General features: G+C 37.4%; 1 protein-coding gene across 1 annotated transcript in view; it reads left to right on the top strand.

The window, feature by feature from the left end:
- Positions 1-19,586, top strand: part of KIAA1328 (KIAA1328 ortholog) — a 465,758-nt gene that overhangs the window by 15,521 nt on the left and 430,651 nt on the right. Inside the window, exon 3 of the mRNA XM_043976482.1 lies at positions 2,347-2,441. Within this exon, the coding sequence (XP_043832417.1) occupies positions 2,347-2,441 (95 nt within the window). The remainder of the gene's footprint in view (positions 1-2,346; positions 2,442-19,586) is intronic.

Raw genomic sequence — 19,586 nt, 5'->3', positions numbered from 1 at the left:
AAATTTATTAATACTTATTGAAAGTTGTAATTTATTTTGAAAGACTCTTTAAAAGCATATTAGCTGCTAAAGATAACAAAAATTTGTTGTTAAGTTAGAAGAATCCAGTTAGAAAAAACCCAGTAAGGGAAAATGTAGTATTCTGGTTTTTTCTCGAAATTATAATAATTTGTTTGCACTGTACAGATGTATATTCACACATACATAGCATTGAAGAGGAACTGTTGGATACCATTGGGCCATTTTCAGATACTCTGGCGTTTACTGGCCTTTGTGGGAAGGTGCCTGATCCCAGTGAAAACTCTGTGATATACTAACTAGGGCCTTTTTGTGCCTTGGGAAAGTCCTTCATAAATGCCACTGACTTGAGGGCATATGGATTCGTGCCAGGCTTATCACATGCTGTTGGGTGCTTATGTATGTCTTAGGTTACCAACTGTAGGTTGACTCTAAGGGTGTTAGTTTATCATTGGCTCTTTTAGCACGTGTATGGTACATATGGTACCATTCACTTTGCAAAGGCTTTCCCTTTTCCCCTATTAGTTCTCATTTTCTCTAGGGTTCAGTTCAGAGGCCTTGCTCAGATGTTTTTGCAGTAACCATAGGGACCCACTCAGATGTCTCCATGTACTGAGGAATAACTCTAATCACCTCTATTCTACCTGTAACTAAAGTTGATTACTCTAAATTTTAGTCAATACCACATGCAATATTTGGTTCCTGGATCCAAATTAGGATGATAAGCACCAAATGAGTTTGTATGAGGGCATTTCTAATACCCAGTTTTGATGGTCTTTTATTGTTGCCAGTTTAACAACTGCTAGCAGCATATAGACCACCAATAGGTAAGTCATGAGAAGAAATTTACGATTGAGTGATTTGTGTTCCTAAATGGCTATTGTTTCAGGGACCTGTAGATAAATGTCTTATATTCTAGGGGTGTATAAGCTTCTTGAGGGGAGGGACTATTTTTCGTTTTTGTCTTCGTTTCTTAGCATTTATCACAGTTCCTTGCTCATAGTAGTCAATTCCTAAATGCTTGTCTTAGAGGCTACCTTTTTTGAATTGACATTCATAAGGGGAAGGTTGCCTTCTTGATACTTGGGGATAGCCTATGTCTGTACTTTTCTTATGCTTTTCTTGTGGGTGTTTCTTCACATTGTCTTTTGCAAACTTTCTTGGTAATTACCTGGTGGTTTAGATTTTTTTGTTTTGTTTTGTTTTTGAGAGGCAATTGGGGGTTAAGTGACTTGCCCAGGGTCACACAGCTAGTAAGTGTCAAATGGGCCGGTGCTCTATCCACTGCGCCATCTAGCTGCCCCTGGTGGTTTAGATTTTAAGGTCCTTGAATGCAGACTGTCTTTTGCCTCCTTTTTGCATCCTTAGCATCTAGCCCATTGTCTGATTTTCTATGAAAGCACTAAATAAATGTTTACTGAATTGAATAGAATCCGTTAAACAACAGTTGTAAAAACCAACAGTTTAGAGGAAAAAATAGGTTTAATTGAAGTAAAGGACATTTTGCTAGATGAAAAAGATTCCAAGAAATTTCTTCTCCAATTCTGCTTTAAGAGATTCTTCTTTTTTTTAACTTAATAGTATTTTTTCCAATTACATGTAAAGACAGTTTTCAACATTTATTTTTATAAGATTTTGAGTTTCAAATTTTTCTCCCTCCTTCCTTCCCTCCCTCCTGTCCCTAAGACAGCAAACAGTCTGATATAGGTCATACATGTACAGTCATATTATAAAAATTACCACATTAGTCATGTTGTGAAAGAAGAATCAGAACAAAAACCATGCAAAAGAGAAAAACAATAAAAAAGTGAAACTAATTTGCTTCCATCTGCATTCATATACTCCATAGTTCTTTCTCTGAATGTAGATAGCAGTTTTTTATCATGAGTCCTTTGGAATTGTCTTGTTTTATTGTTTTGCTGAGAAGAGCTAAGTCTATCACAGTTGATAATCATACAGTGTTGCAGTTACTGTGTACAATATTCTCCTGGTTTTGCTTACTTCATTCAGCATCAGTTCACGTAAGTTTTTCCAGGTTTTTCTGAAATCTGCTTGTTTACCATTTCTTATAGCACAATAGTGTTCATTAGATTTTTCCACAACTTGTTCAGCCATTCCTCAATTGATGGGCATCCCCTCAATTTTTCAATTCTTTGCCACCACAAAAAGAGCTGCTATAAATATTTTTGTACATGTGGGTCCTTTTTCCTTTTTTATCATCTGAGATTCTTCTTAATAAGCCCTGAGATTACTACTTCCAAGAAATCCAAGAAATGTTTGTCTTTGCAAAAATCAATTTTTTTTTAACAGAAAACTTTTATGTTTTAGACTGTTTACAATGGAGGAATGAAGAGTGCCAGCTTAAAGGACTTATGTCCTGAAGACAAAAGACGTATTGCAAACCTAATTAAAGAGCTTGCCAGGTGAGACTAAACACCATATTATAATACTTTGTGCCCAAACAATTCATTGTGTTTTGATCTTATGGGGACAAAAAGTATTTCACTATGAGACTTGTTATCACATCTGAGAAAGAGATGTTCTGTGGTCAGAAAACCAACATTCCTCTGCTCATTTTATCTTTTATTTGAAGTCTCAGATTGGTTGGTATGAACCTTTATAGAAATCATTTATCATAAGGGAAACTTTTGAAACAGAGCAATACCATTGAAGTAGATTGGTATTGCTGTGATCAGAAGCACAGCAGTTATCCTTTGATCTGTCTAGTTAGCTTTGTTTCATTATCTGAACAGAAATTGTATTGTCTATTGTAAAAATATCCTTTTGTCATTTTGCTAGCTTCTAATACTTTTTGATGAGGAGATGTTTGAGCTTTGAGGGGGTGTATTTTTGAGCTGTGTACCAATCAAATTCATTATGGATGTGTGCAAAACCAGAACAGGACTTGGGCTTGCTGATTAATACTTGCTTGGTGATTGTGCATGACTTCTTTGTGAATATGTATGCCAGTTTTAGGGCTCTCAGATACTTATAGCAAATGAAAATTTTTGTAAGGAAATGTATTAAATATGTTGAGGTAAATAAGCAATGAAACATAGAAAGTATTGAAGTGAAAATTAATAAAAACTATGACATTTTCCATAAAAGCATACATTACATTGAATTCTGGTAAATAACTTCATTTCTTGGTTTCAAATGATTAAAATAGGAGTAACTTTCAGAAGTTTCAAGCTTTATTTCAACTGTTATAATTATTTTCTTTAAACCTTTTTGGGGGGGGGGACAGGGCGATAAGATTTAAGTGACTTGCCTAGGGTCACACAGCTAGCAAGTGTCAAGTGTCTGAGGCTGGATTTGAACTCAGGTCCTCCTGAATCCAGGGCCAGTGCTTCATCCACTGTGCCATCTCGCTGCCCCTCAACTGTAATAATTCTTAAAAAAAAATTTTCTTTCTAAGTTCTTTCATTTTTTTTTTCCTGGCTAAATGCATAGAATCTCAGGAATACAGAGATACCAAAAGCATTGTTCTATGTTAGGATAAACCTGGGGACAAGTCTGAAGCACTATGTTCTGATGTAGGAATACATCCTCAACAAATTAATGTTTTCATCTAGACTCTTCTGGCTGGGTATAGCCCACGTGGGTGGAGTTTTTATTGAAATCAAAGTGTGAGTTTTGTATATTGGATTGGGGAATGGGTCTGTTGTCAACCTTAGTGTTTGAATTTTATTCTCTGTTGCATTATTTCCCATAGGGACAGATTTAGTTTAGCCTGTCTCATGTATACAGAGGAGGCTGAAAAGGCATTACATTTAGTGTAGTTTTGTCAGTCTCTGATCCTTAAGGACCACTATAATCCTGACCTATTTCATTTCTGCTACTGGGAACTGGAGAGCATTCCTAAAGAAGTCAGCTGCAGGGGCGGCTAGGTGGCGCAGTGGATAAGGCACTGGCCCTGGATTCAGGAGTACCTGAGTTCAAATCCGGCCTCAGACACTTGACACTTACTAGCTGTGTGACCCTGGGCAAGTCACTTAACCCCCATTGCCCCCCCCAAATAATAAATTAAAAAAAAAATGAGTTAAAAAAAAAAAGAAGTCAGCTGCAGCAGTTTGCCTTTATAAATTCTCTCATCCAATGAAAGCCTTATCATGTAGGAATGTTGCTAAATTAATGAATGAAAAAGCATTTATTAAGCTCTTACTATGTCCTTTGAGCTGTGGATACAAATATAATCGAGTTAGAACCTGTCCTCAAGCAGCTTACATTCTTTAAAAACATTTTTAATAGAATTTTATTTTCCAAAACATATGTAAAAACAAATTTTAACATCAATTTTTAAAAACTTTGTGTTCCAATTTCTCTTCCTCCCTCCATTCCCACCCCCCACCCCATAAGAACTCAAAGCAGTTCAAAATAACTTACCACATGCGTAGTCATGGAAAACATTCCCACATTAGTTAGGTTGTGAGAGAAAACAGTCAAAAAAAAAACAAACTTCAGATTAAGGAACTGTCAAAGAGGAAAAAAAATTTTTTTTTAAATGTTTTTTCCATCTCGTTTTCAGATACTATCAGTTCTTTCTTTGTAGATGGGTTGCAATTTTCATAAGTCCTTCAGGGTTATATTGGATCATTGCCTTCTGAAAATAACCACATGCTTCCCAGCAGATCCTCTTACACTATTGCTGTTATTTTGTATACAGTACATTCCACTCTGCTTCAGTTTATGTAGGTCTTTCCAGGTTTTTCTGATAGTATCCTGTTCATCATAACCTGTTTATAGTACCTTAAACTTGACAGAGAATTTTCTTCATAATAGCCCAGCAAAGTAGGTACCATACATTTTGCCATTATAATCTATCATCATAACTATTTCCCTCCATCCTATTCCCTTCCCATCATATTTACTCTATCTTCTTTTTACCTATTCCTCCTCAAAAGTGTTTTACTTCTGACTATTCTCTACCCCGCTCTGCACTCCCTTTTTTAACCCTTCCTTCCTTATCCTCTTCCCCTCCTACTTTCCTGTAGGGTTAAATAGATTACTCCTCCCAATTGGATATGAATGTTATTCCCTCCATGAGCCCACTCTGATGAGATTAAGGTCTTTGAGCTAATTCTGTGTTCTAAATTTTTTTTCCTCCCTCCCTCCTCAACCCTCCTTATGAGATCAAGCAATTCAACATGTCATACATATGCTGTTATGCAGAACATCTTCACCTTCCTCAAATGTGTTTTGCTTTTTACTGCTCTCTTCCCCAATCTTCTCTTCCATCCTTCCCCCCCTCCCCCCTTATCTCCCTCTCCTCCCTCAGGGCAAAAAATTGATTACCTATACCCATTTGAGTATGTATGTTAGTCCTTCTTTGAGCCAATTCTGATGATAGTAAGGTTCACTCACTGCCCTATTCCTTCCCCCTCTTCCCCTCCTCTCCATAAGCTTTTTTCTTGTTTCCTTCATGTGAACTACCTCTTCCCAGACCATCTCTTCCCTTCCCCCTCCCCCAGTCTATTCCTCCTTCACCTCAACCCTATTTTAATGATGTCATCATGGATTAGTTAGGTGGCACAGTGGACAAAGTACCAGCCCTGGACCCAGGAAGCCCCAAGCCCAAATCCGGTCCCAGACATAAGACACCCCACCTTGTCTGCCCCACAAATAACAAAACCTAAATGCTTTACAGATATCATCCCTTTATATTCAGTTCAGACCTATGTCTTCTGTGAATTCCTTACTGAGATAGTTCTTATGATTTTGAAGTATTATCTTCCCATGTAGGAATGTAAACAGTTTGCTCTTTTAATATCCCTCATGAAGTCTTTTTCCTGTTTACCTTTTTATGTTTCTCCAGGGTCTTGCATTTGAAAGTCAAATTTTCTATTCAATTCAGGTCTTTTCCTCACAAATGCCCGAAAGATCTCTTTCTCATTGAAACCCCATTTTTTACTCTGAAAGATTATGCTGAGTTTTGCTAGGTACATGATTTTTGGCTGTAGTCCCAGTTCCTTTGCCCTCTGGAATACCATATTCCATGCCCTCTGGTCCTTTAATGTAGAAGCTGCTAGATCTTGCTTTATCCTTATTGGAGCTCCACAGTATTTGAATTCCTGTTTTTCTAGCCTGCTTGTAATATTTTCTCCTTTGACCTGGGAGTCTCTGAATTTGGCTATAATATTCCTGGAGGTTTTCCTTTGGGATTCTCTTTCAGGAGGTGATCGGTGGCTCTTTCAATTTCTATTTTAGCTTCTGATTCTAGAATATCAGGGCAATTTTCCCTTCACAATCCTTTTGGAGGATGGTGTCTAAGCTTTCATTTTGGTCATGGTTTTAGGTAGTCCAATGCTTTTCAAATTTATCTCTCCCTAGATTTATTTTCCAGGTCAGCTGTTTTTCCAAGGAGATATTTCACATTGCCCTCTATTTTTTCCTTCAGTTGGATTTGCTTTACTGTGTCTTGGTTTCTCATAAGGTCACTAGCTTCCATTTGTTCAATTCTAATTCCTACACAGTTATTTTTATCAGACAGTTTTTAAATCTCAGCTCCGTTCCTATTCTCAGCTTCAGAGGGTCCCAGGTGTTTCGGTTTGAGGGGGGGCAGGTTTTAATCTGGCCTGGCTTGTTCTCTGGTCTGGAGATAACCTCAAGCCTACTTATTAAACAACCAACCAGCAAAGCTTTCTGTGGTGTGGTTCTTAGCTTTGATGAGCCTGCTCCCTTCCTCCCCTCCCCCACCTGGTTCTCCCACTGCTCAGGATTTCTTCCTGGTTCCCTGCTGGGGTGGGACAGTCGAATTCTTTCCCCCAGTCCACTGGTACCCCTGCACTTACCCTTCCTCCCCCCCCCCACCAGTTGTTCAACCTGACTGCATGCTCAGTTCCAGAAGATGCCAGTGCTGCAGCTGATTCAGAGGCTCTGGGGCAAATTCCTTGGGTGGGTGTCTTGTGTGTTTGCCTGATTGTGGGGTTAGGCTTTATTCATGGCCCAGCACAGCCCCCTGAAATCTATCTATAGCTGGAGAAAACTCTCAGCCTGTATTTTTGTGTGTTTTTCTGCTCCAAGAGTTCTTTTATTGCTATTTTTGGGGTGATTGTATCAGGAGCTCTGTGTGTTTAATGTCTTTCCTCAGCCATCGTGGCTTTGCTCTTCCCCTCAGCAGCTTACATTCTTATAGGGGAATATAACCTATAGGTAAGCGGTAGCCAAGGAGGAGAGTTTTTTGTACAGGAAAGTTAGAGAGATAGTGATTGGAATTTTAGGGAAATTGATTGATATATCTTCTTCAGGAATGATGGTATTGATTTGATTACTGTTCTTAAAACTGCATTTGACAAGAGAGGAAGATTATCAGCTAGAGAATATGGCATGAAGATGACCAGGAAATAGCTTTGTGGGAAGTAGTAGTAAAGACACCACCCCGAAGCCCAGCTTCCCAGAGTGGGAACTTTTAGATGCTGGAAATACAAAGAAAGGCAGAAACAGTCTCTGTCCTCAAAGAGCTTACATTTTAATGGGGGTGTAACGATTGGAATGACGCCACCTGCTGGAGACTTACTGTAGAAGAGTTCCGCCCATGAAGGGAAGGTCTTTGAGGGCAAGACCAGGAGTCTTTTCTTTGGCATGAGGAAGTGACGCGGGCGAGTGGGAGGAGGAAGGAAGAGACTGGCGCTCAGTCTTGCTCTCTTTCCTCTGGACTCTGGTGGAGAAGGGAGCTAGAAATGTGCTCTCCCTTTAATAGATAGGAATCTAGGCCTTTCTCTCTCTTTACCAAATTCATATTCTCCTTAATAAATGCTTAAAAGTTTAACACTTGCTAAAGCTTATAATTTATTGGCGACCACTCATTAGATATTTTAGACAGTTTAGCTAGAATTTTAGCCCTTAACAGGGGACACAAGATGTAGACAGCTTTATACAAAAGACACATACAGTATAAATTGGAGATAACAATAGAAAGAAGAAACACTAGCTATAAGGGGGATGGGGAAAGGCTTCTTGCAGGTTAGTAGGTATTGCATTTTTGTATTTTTTAACAAATACATTTTAAACCCACTGAAACTTGTTATTTAGAAAATTTTTTAACAGGTTAGAAAAAAATTTAAAGCATACAGGCATGAGAGGTTTTGTAGATGATAAAGACAAAAGACTCAGTTTTAAAATATATTTTGTTGGTTTCATAGTATAATTAGCTAATAATTTCTCAGAGTAAAATTATGGAGACCTATCGTTATTAGTAGTGGATATAAATCCATATTTCATGTAATCTTGATAACTCTGAAGTTCTTGTCAGATCAGATTAGATAAGCATTGCTTTTACCTTGTATAATATGGCTGATGAAGAGCTAGTATCCATAATAGGAGAAGTGTTAGCATTAACATTTTCTTATGTGAGAAAATAATTATTAATTTTAAAAATAATTAAGCTACAACTGTGTTTTATGAATCAATTGCTATTGCACCAGTTTTGGCAGTAAGCATTTATTATTTACTAACATTATATACCAGTAAAGGATTGACTGCATGATAGAGAAAGCAGGGAGAGAGCTTTAGCATGGCAGTTAACTGGAGCAGTAGAAAAGCCCCAGAAGACCCAGAGTCTCTCAGAAAAACAGTGCATGGTCTCAAGGAGAGTTCAAAAGACCTGCAAAACCTATACTGTCCTAAGAGAGAGAGTTAAGCCAAGAGTATGTCCAGAGAGAGAGCCAAGTACCAGCCAAGAGCAGAGAATGCATCCAGAGAGAACTCAAAGCCTTTTCCAAGAGTTTTTTTTGTTTTGTTTTGTTTTGTTTTTTTGTGTGTGTTTTACTATTTATTGGCAAACCATCCATCAGACTTTATCTCTCAAACCTCACAACAATCCTGTGAGGCAGGTGCTCTAGACACAGATGATGAAACCGAGTTAAATGTCTTGGTCGCTAGTGACTGTCTGAGAGAGGTTTTGTAACCAGCTTTTCCCCATTCTTGGTATAGGACTCCATCTATGACACTAATTAAATGTGATTCTACAAACATTTCTTACTTGCTGTATTCAAAATCCTGTGCCGGGCACTGATCAGGATAAGTCATTCCTTGACCATGATGGAGCCTAAATTTCCAAATGGTATTGCAAAGGGTATTGCTTCCAAGAGTTTTTAACCTCTTTTGATAGAGGTGGGTCATTATACATTGATCAAAGCTAATTAGTTAGCATCATTCAATTCCATTGGTTGACACTGGTCTACATTAAAATAAACTCTACAGATGACAACTGGGAAAGACCCTTACTCATGTTGCTTAAGGCAAAGTCCAATATCTGGGTGTGGTTTGATCTCAGCAGTCCTTCACCTGTCTAGAAAAAAAGAATCTACATTTCTATCTATATTTCTTTTGTTCCTTTGTGTTTGTTCCTGACAAGAACAGGACTTTCTGGCATGAGGGGTTGGGGTGGGGAAGAAAGCACTGATCTCTGGGTCCCCCAAGAAATCCATTATTAATAATTATTTTCTCACTCTTATTGGTACCTTGTGTTTATATTAACATTATTTTCAATACATGGTTTCTTTGCAGGAGTCTCTTTTATGAAAGTTAGTTGAAAGTAGACAATATAATCTGTTAATTCACTGAACTGCACATATTAAACAATAATATGTCTGAAAGTGAATGAATGCACTATCAATCTCTCCAGGTTGTTGCTTTCTCATTCTTCTATTAGGATACTTTGCTTTACCATACGTAACATGTAACCGCAGATTTAGGGCTCCAGTATAAATCTATCTCTTAAATATTATTAAAGCTTAACTTCTTTTTATTTTTGGATAAAAATATTACCAATCGAAACCATATTCTATTATAGTTTTGATAGACAATTTAATAGAGTATAGTAATATAATTTGTAGCATAAGTATGTTATATTATCTTTTCAGAGCTTATTGTTTCATCTTATATATTCCACCTTGGAGACCACTCCTTTAGATCACTGAATTGAGAAAATGTATGTAGTTTGGCATATTGACATCATGTATCAAACTGGTTAGAAAAGTTTATGGAGAGCAGAAACTCTCCTTCTTTAAGAGCAAAGTATATAGAAGCATTGAATTTAAGTGATTCAATGAAAAGCTGCTGAATTTAGAGTCAGAGATGGATTTCAGATCTTGGTTTTGCTACATCTCAACTTAGACACTTCATACCTTACATGGAATTTACCTTGTCATTTGGTATTTTATTCGTCTTGATTTTTTAGCCGTCTTTTTTAGTGTGTGTTTTTTTTTTTTTTGTTTGTTTGTTTTTATTTTGCCATCTTTTTAATCAGATTAGCTAAAGGTTTATCAGTTTGGTTAGTCTTTTAAAGAATCAGCTTCATTGTTTCTCTATTTGTTTATTTCCAATTTATCTGTTCTGTAACGATTGGAATGACGCCACCTTCTGGAGACTTACTGTAGAAGAGTTCCACCCATGAAGTGAAGGTCTTTGAGGGCAAGACCAGGAGTCTTTATTTTGGCGTCAGGAAGTGACACGGGCTAGTGGGAGGAGGAAGGAAGAGACTGACGCTCAGTCTCACTCTCTTTCCTGAGGACTTCAGCAGAGAAGGGAGCTAGAAATGTGCTCTCCCTCTAATAGATAGGAATCTAGGCCTTTCTCTCTTTACCAAATTCTTATTCTCCTTAATAAATGCTTAAAAGTCTAACTCTTGCTGAAGCTTATAATTTATTGGCGACCACTCATTAGATATTTTAGACAGAATAGTTAGAATTTTAGCCCTTAATGGTTCTTTAATTTTTAATATCAGGAGCTGGAGGGGCAGTGAATAGAGTATTAGATCAGGAATCAGAGAGACCTGAGTTCAAATCTGGTTCCAGACACTTATTAACTGTGTCACTCTGGGCAAGTTATTTCATTACTCTTTACCTCATTATCCTCAGATGTAAAACTAGGGGACAGATACAAGTTGGATGACATTTACTTTGAAGAGTTATTGTGAGGATAAAATGAGCAAATATTTAAAAAATTTTCTTAGCACAATGCCTGGGACATAATAGGTGCTATATAGATTCTTATTGTGACTTCTATTTCCATTTCCATTTATGAGAGTTAGGTTTATATTTTCCTCCATTTTTCTCTAATATTGTTTTTTTCTCAAGCTTTGATTTTTTAAATCCCTATTTCTGCTATAAGTACAGTAATATATCTTTTTGCTTCCTTTAGTGTGGTCTTTTTGAAGGCAGCCCTATTCCCACTAGCTTTCTTTTACTCATTACGAACTCTTCTTAACTCCCCCCTCCTCCACTTGTAGGACTTACCCCTTGATTTTTTTCTCTTGTGCTACACCCTTAGAAAAATAGTAATTCTTATAGGCAAATTGAAAAGTAGTAATACTCCTTTGTCCCTTATTATGCAGTTCATTATTTGAACTCCCCTACTTTCCCTTCATTATTTTCCCCCATTTTCTGCAAGGTCTCTTCTATGGGTTCATGCCTTCCTACTCTCTTGAGGGTTAGTTGTTCCAAAGAACTCTTAATTCCTCTTACCCTGAGGCAGGATGAGTGGTCTCTTTAAGCAGACAATTCCCTTTGTAAGGTTCCAATCTCATTTATGGAATCTCTCTCATCAGCCACCAAGCATTCATCAGTTAAATACCCTCTCACTACTAAAATGAGATTTCTCCTTCCCTTCCTCCCCTCCCCTTTTTCAGTTCTTCTCTTTGCTTCTTTGTCTGTTTTTCTGTCAGGCTCTTTTCTTCTTAAGAGCCAATGAGAGTTATTTTCCCTTTATTATTAGCCTCTGACTTGATTAGGATATATCACATATTATTATTCTCTATATTTTCCCTCCTCTTCCCCTTTTTATGCACCCTTCCATTTTGTAATTGAGTCTGCCTCCCCCCAAAAACAATGATTCACCTGTAGACAGATTGTTGTGAGGTTCACTCTATTATGTTTTAGGCCTGTTTCTTCACTCTCACTTTTATTTGACTTCTGCTGTCCCACTTGTCTTCTTGTGTATATTTAGAAGGAAATCTATTAATATTCTCCCTGATATAATTTTGTGGTTGTCCTTGTTTGCTATATTCATTTACCTTTCTTGTATTTCTGTTGTCTGAAGTGTTCTTGAAGCAAGCAGTCTCATCAGGTCTCATTTTCTTTCTAAGAATGTTTCAAATACTTCTTCATTGTTGGTTGGTGATCTTTTTTCATTTATGTTTAAGCTCAGATTTGCAGAGTAGGTCACCTTGGGCTATATCCTAAACCTCATTGCTCTTTGGCATACATTATTCCATTCCCTCCTTAGTTTTCTAGTGGGTTTAAAATAGTCTTGTTATTTAAATTTCCTTTCCTTTGTGGTTGAAGGTCTTTCTTCTGATCACTTATAGAATATGTTGTTTTTGAATTGAATTGTTAAATTTAGCTCTGTATGTGGTTTGGAGTTTGCAGCCTTGGGTTTTTTCCTGGAGGCAATTTATGAATTCATTCAATTGATATTTCCTTTTCAGTGTTCACAAGTTCTGGACAGTTTTTAAATATTATTTCTTGGGGCAGCTAGGTGGCGCAGTGGATAGCGCCCCGGCCTGGATTACCAGAGGACCTGAGTTCAAATGTCGCCTCAGACACTTGGACACTTACTAGCTGTGTGACCCTGGGCAAGTCACTTAACCCCAATTGCTCACCCCCCCAAATAATAATTAAATGAATGAATGAATGAATGACTGACTAAATAAATAAATAAATATTATTTCTTTTTGCGGGGTAGTGACTTGTCCAGGGACACCAAGCTAGTTAAAAAGTGTACAAATGTCTGAGGCCAGATTTGACCTCGGGTCCTCCTGAATCCAGGGCTGGTGCTCTAACCACTGAGCCACCTAGCTTTCCCCTTTTTAATGTTATTTTTTGCATTATAGAGTTCCGGTTTTTTGACTTGTATTCTCCTGGGGAGCAACTTTAGATTTTCTCTGCACCATAGCATCTTGAGATTCGTACAATTTGTTTTAAAGAGAGTATTTTCTTTTAATGTTATTGCTTTTTGCTCTCTGACATTTTCCTCACTTCTGTATATTTGCATTCTGTTGTTCTTTTTGTTGTTGTTGTTGTTGTTTATCTGTTTCTTTGGTATAACTTGCCACTGCAGATTCAGGTTTTTCTATTTTGCCAATAATTTCTGCTGCGCTTACCATAAATTTTGCCTCTCACAATTTCCATTTCTCTTTTATAAACAATTAAGTAACAGTGTGTTGTGGTTTCTTGCTCTTCTCATAACCCACAGGGTCACCATCTCATCAAATGTTGAATCATTTTCCTTTGTTTTGCAGTATGTATTCATAGATACCTGACCTCATTTAATCGATTCATGATGTTTTATCTGTTCAAGGTCTATGAGTTTTCTCTCCTCCTGAGATCTACTTAGGTAATTTCAGTCTTTTTTTCCCCTTATTTTTCCCTCTTGCTCACTTTCTGAACCTCCCTTCCCATCCTATGATGTTTTGCCTGGAGGATGGCCTCTTAATGCATGTTACAGTTTACCAGCTACAAGGTATCTGCCCAGAGTGACTTTTGTGGGGAACAGAACTGGCCTTAGCTAGATGCTGGGCTCTTTCCCTCAGGCTTAGTGGAGTGCCACTTAGCCTTTCACACACAGTGCCCAGCCACATTCCTTATGTTTCTCAGTTCTTTGTCCTTGGGATACGGAGCACTACTACTCAGCTGCTTTCATAACTTAGTCAGATTTCTGCCAGTTGAAGTTTGGATCCACATTGTACTAGGATGACACTAAGGTCAGGGGGTAGAATTGAGCTCTATAATAAGCTTAGACCTGTTCTGCCCCTCCACTCTTTGTTGTGTTCCACCACTCTCCTACAGAGTTCTGTTGTAGCACAGAATTAGGCACTGGATTTCAGGACCTCAGCAAATTTCTGCAGTTCAGAGTTTGGATTTCCATAGCATTTAGAAGGAGGGAGAATTTGGGGTTTGTGTTTTGTGTGTTGGAGGGACGGGAAGTCAGCTAGGGCAGCCTTGCTTCAGGAGAGTGGTGGGTGATGGCAAAAAGCATGAGTACAAGCTAGATGTTAGTTTATGGGGTTTTTACCTTCTTTGGATTCTTAGATTCCTAGACTGTGGAGATAGTTAAAATCGCTTTATCTCTTCCACATGATTTTTATTTTGGAGACATTTGAGAGGTCCTGAGGATCCAAGAAAATGTCTAGTCCTCTCTTTTGTTGGTCACATGACTCAGAAGTCCCCAAAATACATTAAAAAAACGACTGCTTATGTTATTGGTAGAAGGTGGGGAAAAGGGAAATAGATAGATTTTCTAGTTAAGAAAAATGAAAGATTGGTTGTAAGTTTCCCACTCTGGAGCCAGAGGTAACCTATAGGTGGTATATGGTATTGGTATTGCAGCCAACGAATCATACAAATAAGGACTCTTTCTCTCTGCTTTGCTATCTGTGTGTGTGTGTGTATGTGTGTGTGTGTGTGTGTGTGTGTGTGTGTGTATACCCACACATATATAGTCTTCCATATATATGTATACACACACACATAAATGTATGTGTATGTGTATAAAACTTTGGATGTGAAAGTATTCTATTTAATGTCTTGCCTTGAAGGGCTTAGCTGTCACTCTGATAAAAACCCTTTCATTTGCAGATTTCAAATCGCAGTGTATTATACTTGGCTTGCTTTTCCATGCTATCACTTATATATTTTAACACAAATGGCAGTTTGCTTTAGGATAGCAGATACCTAAGGTATAGGGAGAGGAGATTGGGTAGGATTTTAAATAAAAATGTTATTCAGACTCTGAAAGCTGCCAAGTTAGTCTTTTTCCTTGGGCAATTTCAAGCTCCAATCCTTTGGTGATTTACTCAGTCTACCAGCCAACAGTCAATGGCCATGTCAGTTATAATTAAATTATAATCTCTTTGTTAGTAGAAAAATGTTTCTGTATATATTTCATAGTGCCTTAATTCTGTACACTGAGTACTTAGTTAACATTTGTTTATACATTTATCTTGCCAGGATCTTCCTGTAGTCAGGGACAGTTTATGAAGAGAACAAGCAAAAAGCTGCTAAATTAATGAAAACTGGTCACATTTGATTGTAAATTTATTACGTGTACAGATGTTTTTAAAGTACTATATAGTCAGTCCTATGTTATTTGACTTTGCTATTGGATAGACACTTGTACTTGTGTATGTGTTTGTGTATGTGTTGTGTGTGTATCTCTGTGTGTGTTCATTTGTCAAATCATGTTCTCTTCCCCAAAATAAATTTCTTTTTCAGTTCATCCCTACATTTGATTACTTTAGAGTAGCGAGAGAAAAGAGGTCTAGATTATATAGCTGATCATAGAGATAAATTGGTAGTTGGAATAGGTGAGAGTCTTAGCTGTGCTTTCTTCCTTTAGACTCACCTTGTACTCATTTTGTCTGGGTACATGAATTCTCCTAAAGTAGAATGAAGTTCCTTGAGTGTAGCGGGACTTTGAAAAAAAACATCATCTTGTATCAATCCCTCCTTGTATTTTCCACATAGTGGTCATTTAATAAATGTTCTTTGAATTACTGAGCACTTCATATTAACCCCTTATTCTTGCCATTTACAGGCATGTATGTTCTCTCTCCCTTCAAACATCCCTAAGTAGGAGTTTTTAACTCTTTTTTGTTGTTGTTGTTGTTGTTTGTTTTTTGCGGGGCAACGAAGGTTAAGTGACTTGCCCAGAGTTACACAGCTAGTAAGCATCGAGTGTCTGAGGCTAGATTTGAACTTGGGTCCTCTTGAATCCAGGGCCGGTGCTTTATCGACTAGGAGTTTTTAACTCTTAACATTTCTGTCATCATATGTGTATTTTTTCAAATTCTAATTAGAAATTAATTATTTCAGATGATCATTTCCAAAGCTAACTTTACCACAGGACATGTTAGGAGTAGCATAACATAGTGGAAAGAAATCTGTGTTTAGATCTTGACTCTGCCACCTGCCTTTTTTTTTCTTTTTTTAATAAGTCAGTTCACCTCTCTGCCTCTTTTCCCTCATTTGTAAATTAAAGAAATTGAATTAGATGATCTTCAAGATTCCTTGCAATTCTAATGCTATAAATTCTGGTCTAGAGTAATGGGGGTTTTTGAAATGAAGGGATTGTAGAAATTTTGAAGCAAAATAGAAAATTCCTGTGATTAGTATTTGTAATATGTACGTTCATATCTCATTCTAGGAGAAACAGTATTGATAGGTTGCTTTTAAAAAAAATACAACTTGGGGGCAGCTAGGTGGCGCAGTGGATAGAGCACCGGCCCTGGATTCAGGAGGACCTGAGTTCAAATGTGACCTCAGACACTTGGCACTAGCTGTGTGACCCTGGGCAAGTCACTTAACTCCCACTGCCCTACAAAAACAAACAAAAAAACCAACCAAACAAACAAAAATATAACTTGATTTCACAGTAGATGGAAGACTAATGTTTTTTGTAAATTCATTTTAAGAAATGAAAGAGAGGTATCTTTGTTTTTCCTAATTCAGAGTACTTCCTTTCTTGCTAATGTAGAGAATTAACTAGTTTGTGGTACCCAGCATCTACCACCTCTTCCATACATGAGCTTCTGCAGTTGGTGTCGAGGAGTAATAGAGTCATAGAATTTTAGTTCTGAAAAGGGACTCTTAGAGGTCAATTAATCATTATTAGGTAAGGTAGTAACTTATCAAGTACGTTATGGCTTAAATTGACCTTTTAAGGCTGTCCTGTAAATTTAACCATAATTGCATAATACTTATTTGGGGGAGGTGGGGAGGAGAGAATATATTTTAAGTTCAAAATTAACAATTTACCAGAAAACTTTGGAACACAACCCATTAGTTGGGAACTGTCTCTACTGCTCTTATTTGGTATATTGCAAAAAAGGATACCAAGCAGCAAAGTGATTATATAATAAGGTTTTACTTTCATTTCCTTTAAAACATTTCAACATAATCTTTTCATAGAGCAAAATTCCATAAAACATCAAAGTGCTACCAGTCTTTTTTGGAAGTTGTAATTAATTTTTCATTTTTAATGGTCAAGTTTAACTTTTAAAGCTGGCTAAGCTTTGTAGACTTAGAAATTTTCTTCTCTCAAGACTTTTGAAAAGTAAGTGTAAAATCAGAATAGTAAAGTATAAATTTTGCACGCAAAATCATCTTTTAAAAAAGGACTCTTGGATAGTTTGTGAAATTTCAAAGGCAGAATGGTAAAGTAGAAAGAACCTGGGGTTTAGTCATAAGAACTGGGTTCAAGTCCCTTTGTTAAATGTACTGGGTAGGTAACATTACCTTCCTGAATCTCAATTTCTTTATCTAAAACATAGGAATAATAATTGTACAACTTCACAATGTTATTGCTTTTTAAAAATAATATTTTATTTTCTTCCCAATTACATGTTAAAACAATTTTTAACATTAAAAAAAAGTTTTGAGTTCCAAATTCTCTCCCTTCCTCCTCCCTGAGATGGTAAGCAATCTGATATAGACTATACATATGTAATCATGTAAAACATTTCTATATTAGTCCTTTTGTACAAGAAGACTCAACAAAAAAAGAAAGAAAAAGAAAGAAAGAAAGAGAAATAGTATGCTTCAGTCTGTATTCAGATAATATTAGTTCTTTTTCTGGAGGTGGATAGCATTTTTTCATCTTGAGTTCTTTGGAATTGTCTTGATTCATTGCATTGCCGAGAATAGCTAAGTCAATCACAGTTCTTCATTCTACAACATTGCTGTTACTGTGTATATTTTCCTGGTTCTGCCCACTTCACTTTGTTTTAGTTCATGTAAGTCTTTCCAGTTTTTTTTTTCTTTAAATCATCCTTCTTGCCATTTCTTTCCTTTTTTTTTAAAGTGAGGTAATTGGGGTTAAATGACTTGCCCAAGGTCACACAGCTAGTAAGTGTTAAGTGTCTGAGGCCGGATTTGAACTCAGGTCTTCCTGACTCCAGGGCCAGTGCTCTATCCACAGTGAGGGTTAGGTGACTTGTCCAGGATCACACAGATAGTAAGTGTCAAGTATCTGAGGCTGAATTTGAACTCAGGTCCTCTTGGATCTAAGGCCAGTACTTTATCCACTGCACCACCTAGCTACTCCCCTTCTTGCCATTTCTTATAGCACAGTAGTATTCCATCAAAATCATATACCACAAATTGTTCAGCTATTCCCCAATTGAGGTATAGCCCCTCCGTTTCCAGTTCTTAGCCACCACAAAAAGGGAGTGCTAGATAGCGCAGTGGATAAAGCACCAGCCCTGGATTCAGGAGTACCTGAGTTCAAATCTGGCCTCAGACATGTGACACTTACTAGCTGTGTGACCCTGGGCAAGTCACTTAACCCCCATTGCCCTGCTCCCCCCCCGCCCAAAAAAAAATCTTTCTGGGATATAGACCTAGCAATTGTCTTGCTGGGTCAAAGGGTGCACACAGTTTTATAGTCCTTTGGGCATTGCTTCAAATTGTTCTTTAGGATGGTTAGGTCAGTTCATAACTTCTCCAACTGTGCATTAAGGTCCCAATTTTCCCACATCCTCTCCAACCTTTTATCCATTTACCCTTTTTTTTGTCATCTAGCCAATTTGACAGGTCTGAGGTGTCTATCCTCATATTTTTACAAGTTCATTCGTAAGGCTTTTCTGGCAACTCGAAGAGACCAGGATTTATATTTAAATTGCACGAGGCATCTAAGAGGAAGAAGAGACAATAAGCAGCTAGAACTGATTTGTATTAAATATCTTCTTTACCTACAACAACTAAAAAAAAAGGCAGAGTTTCTGTTTGCTATTCTGGCTTTCCACAAGAATCTTCTAGTTGTCAAATCATAACGGTTAAGCAAAAGGGCAAGGGCATCTCATTTTGCGAAGAGAAAGTGGGGAAAGGTCCTCTGTTGGATAAAACTTTGCCAAGGAGCCATAGGAGACAGAACATAGCAGTGGAAACAATGCAAATTGCTTGTAGATAGTTTCCTAATTCTTATGAGCTTATGGAGAAAAAAAGAAAGAAAGAGGACAAGAGTTGATTGAAAGCTATATTTCTGCATAAACCTTGCTTGTAGACAATAGTATTGGGCAATTTTCTTTGTGTTAGGGCTTTAGCTGGAAACTTTTAGATGCATATCAATTGCTCAAACATAGATAGAGAAAGCCCCAGGAAAAAATTAACAATAAAGAAGGCTTAATTTATCAACTGCAGCAATAGCATTTTCTGAACAGCTTACTTAAGTCTGTTGGATAGGCAGTTAGTTGTGACTGTAATACACAAGAGTTAGCCTAAAATTCAAGCACTTGGGACTTCCAGACAATACAACTGTGTGATGGGAAGCAGACTGCCTAGCCCCCAAAAGACCGATTTGAGCAAAATCTGAGCTATCCAACAGACTGAATAATGATCAAGAAATCTAATGAGAAACTAGGCAAGTGACCTATCTCATCTCCAAACCTGCACAATAGCTTACATAGAATCCTGTGGGAAGTAGGAAAAGGACCTATCAGCAAAGCTAGTGCCACTACAGGCAAACATTTAATGTTGTGGTTATAATTGAATACAAGTTGGTATGGTAATTCTCACCACCAAAAGCAGATTGTGACTCATATATGAATGAGGTAAGTCCTAGGGAGTTGCTAG

Source organism: Dromiciops gliroides, chromosome 1 (genome assembly GCF_019393635.1).
Source record: "Dromiciops gliroides isolate mDroGli1 chromosome 1, mDroGli1.pri, whole genome shotgun sequence".
NCBI classification, from domain to species: Eukaryota; Metazoa; Chordata; class Mammalia; order Microbiotheria; family Microbiotheriidae; genus Dromiciops; species Dromiciops gliroides.
The sequence above is the reverse complement of the archived record's forward strand: the minus strand, read 5'-3'. Positions and strand labels throughout refer to the sequence as shown.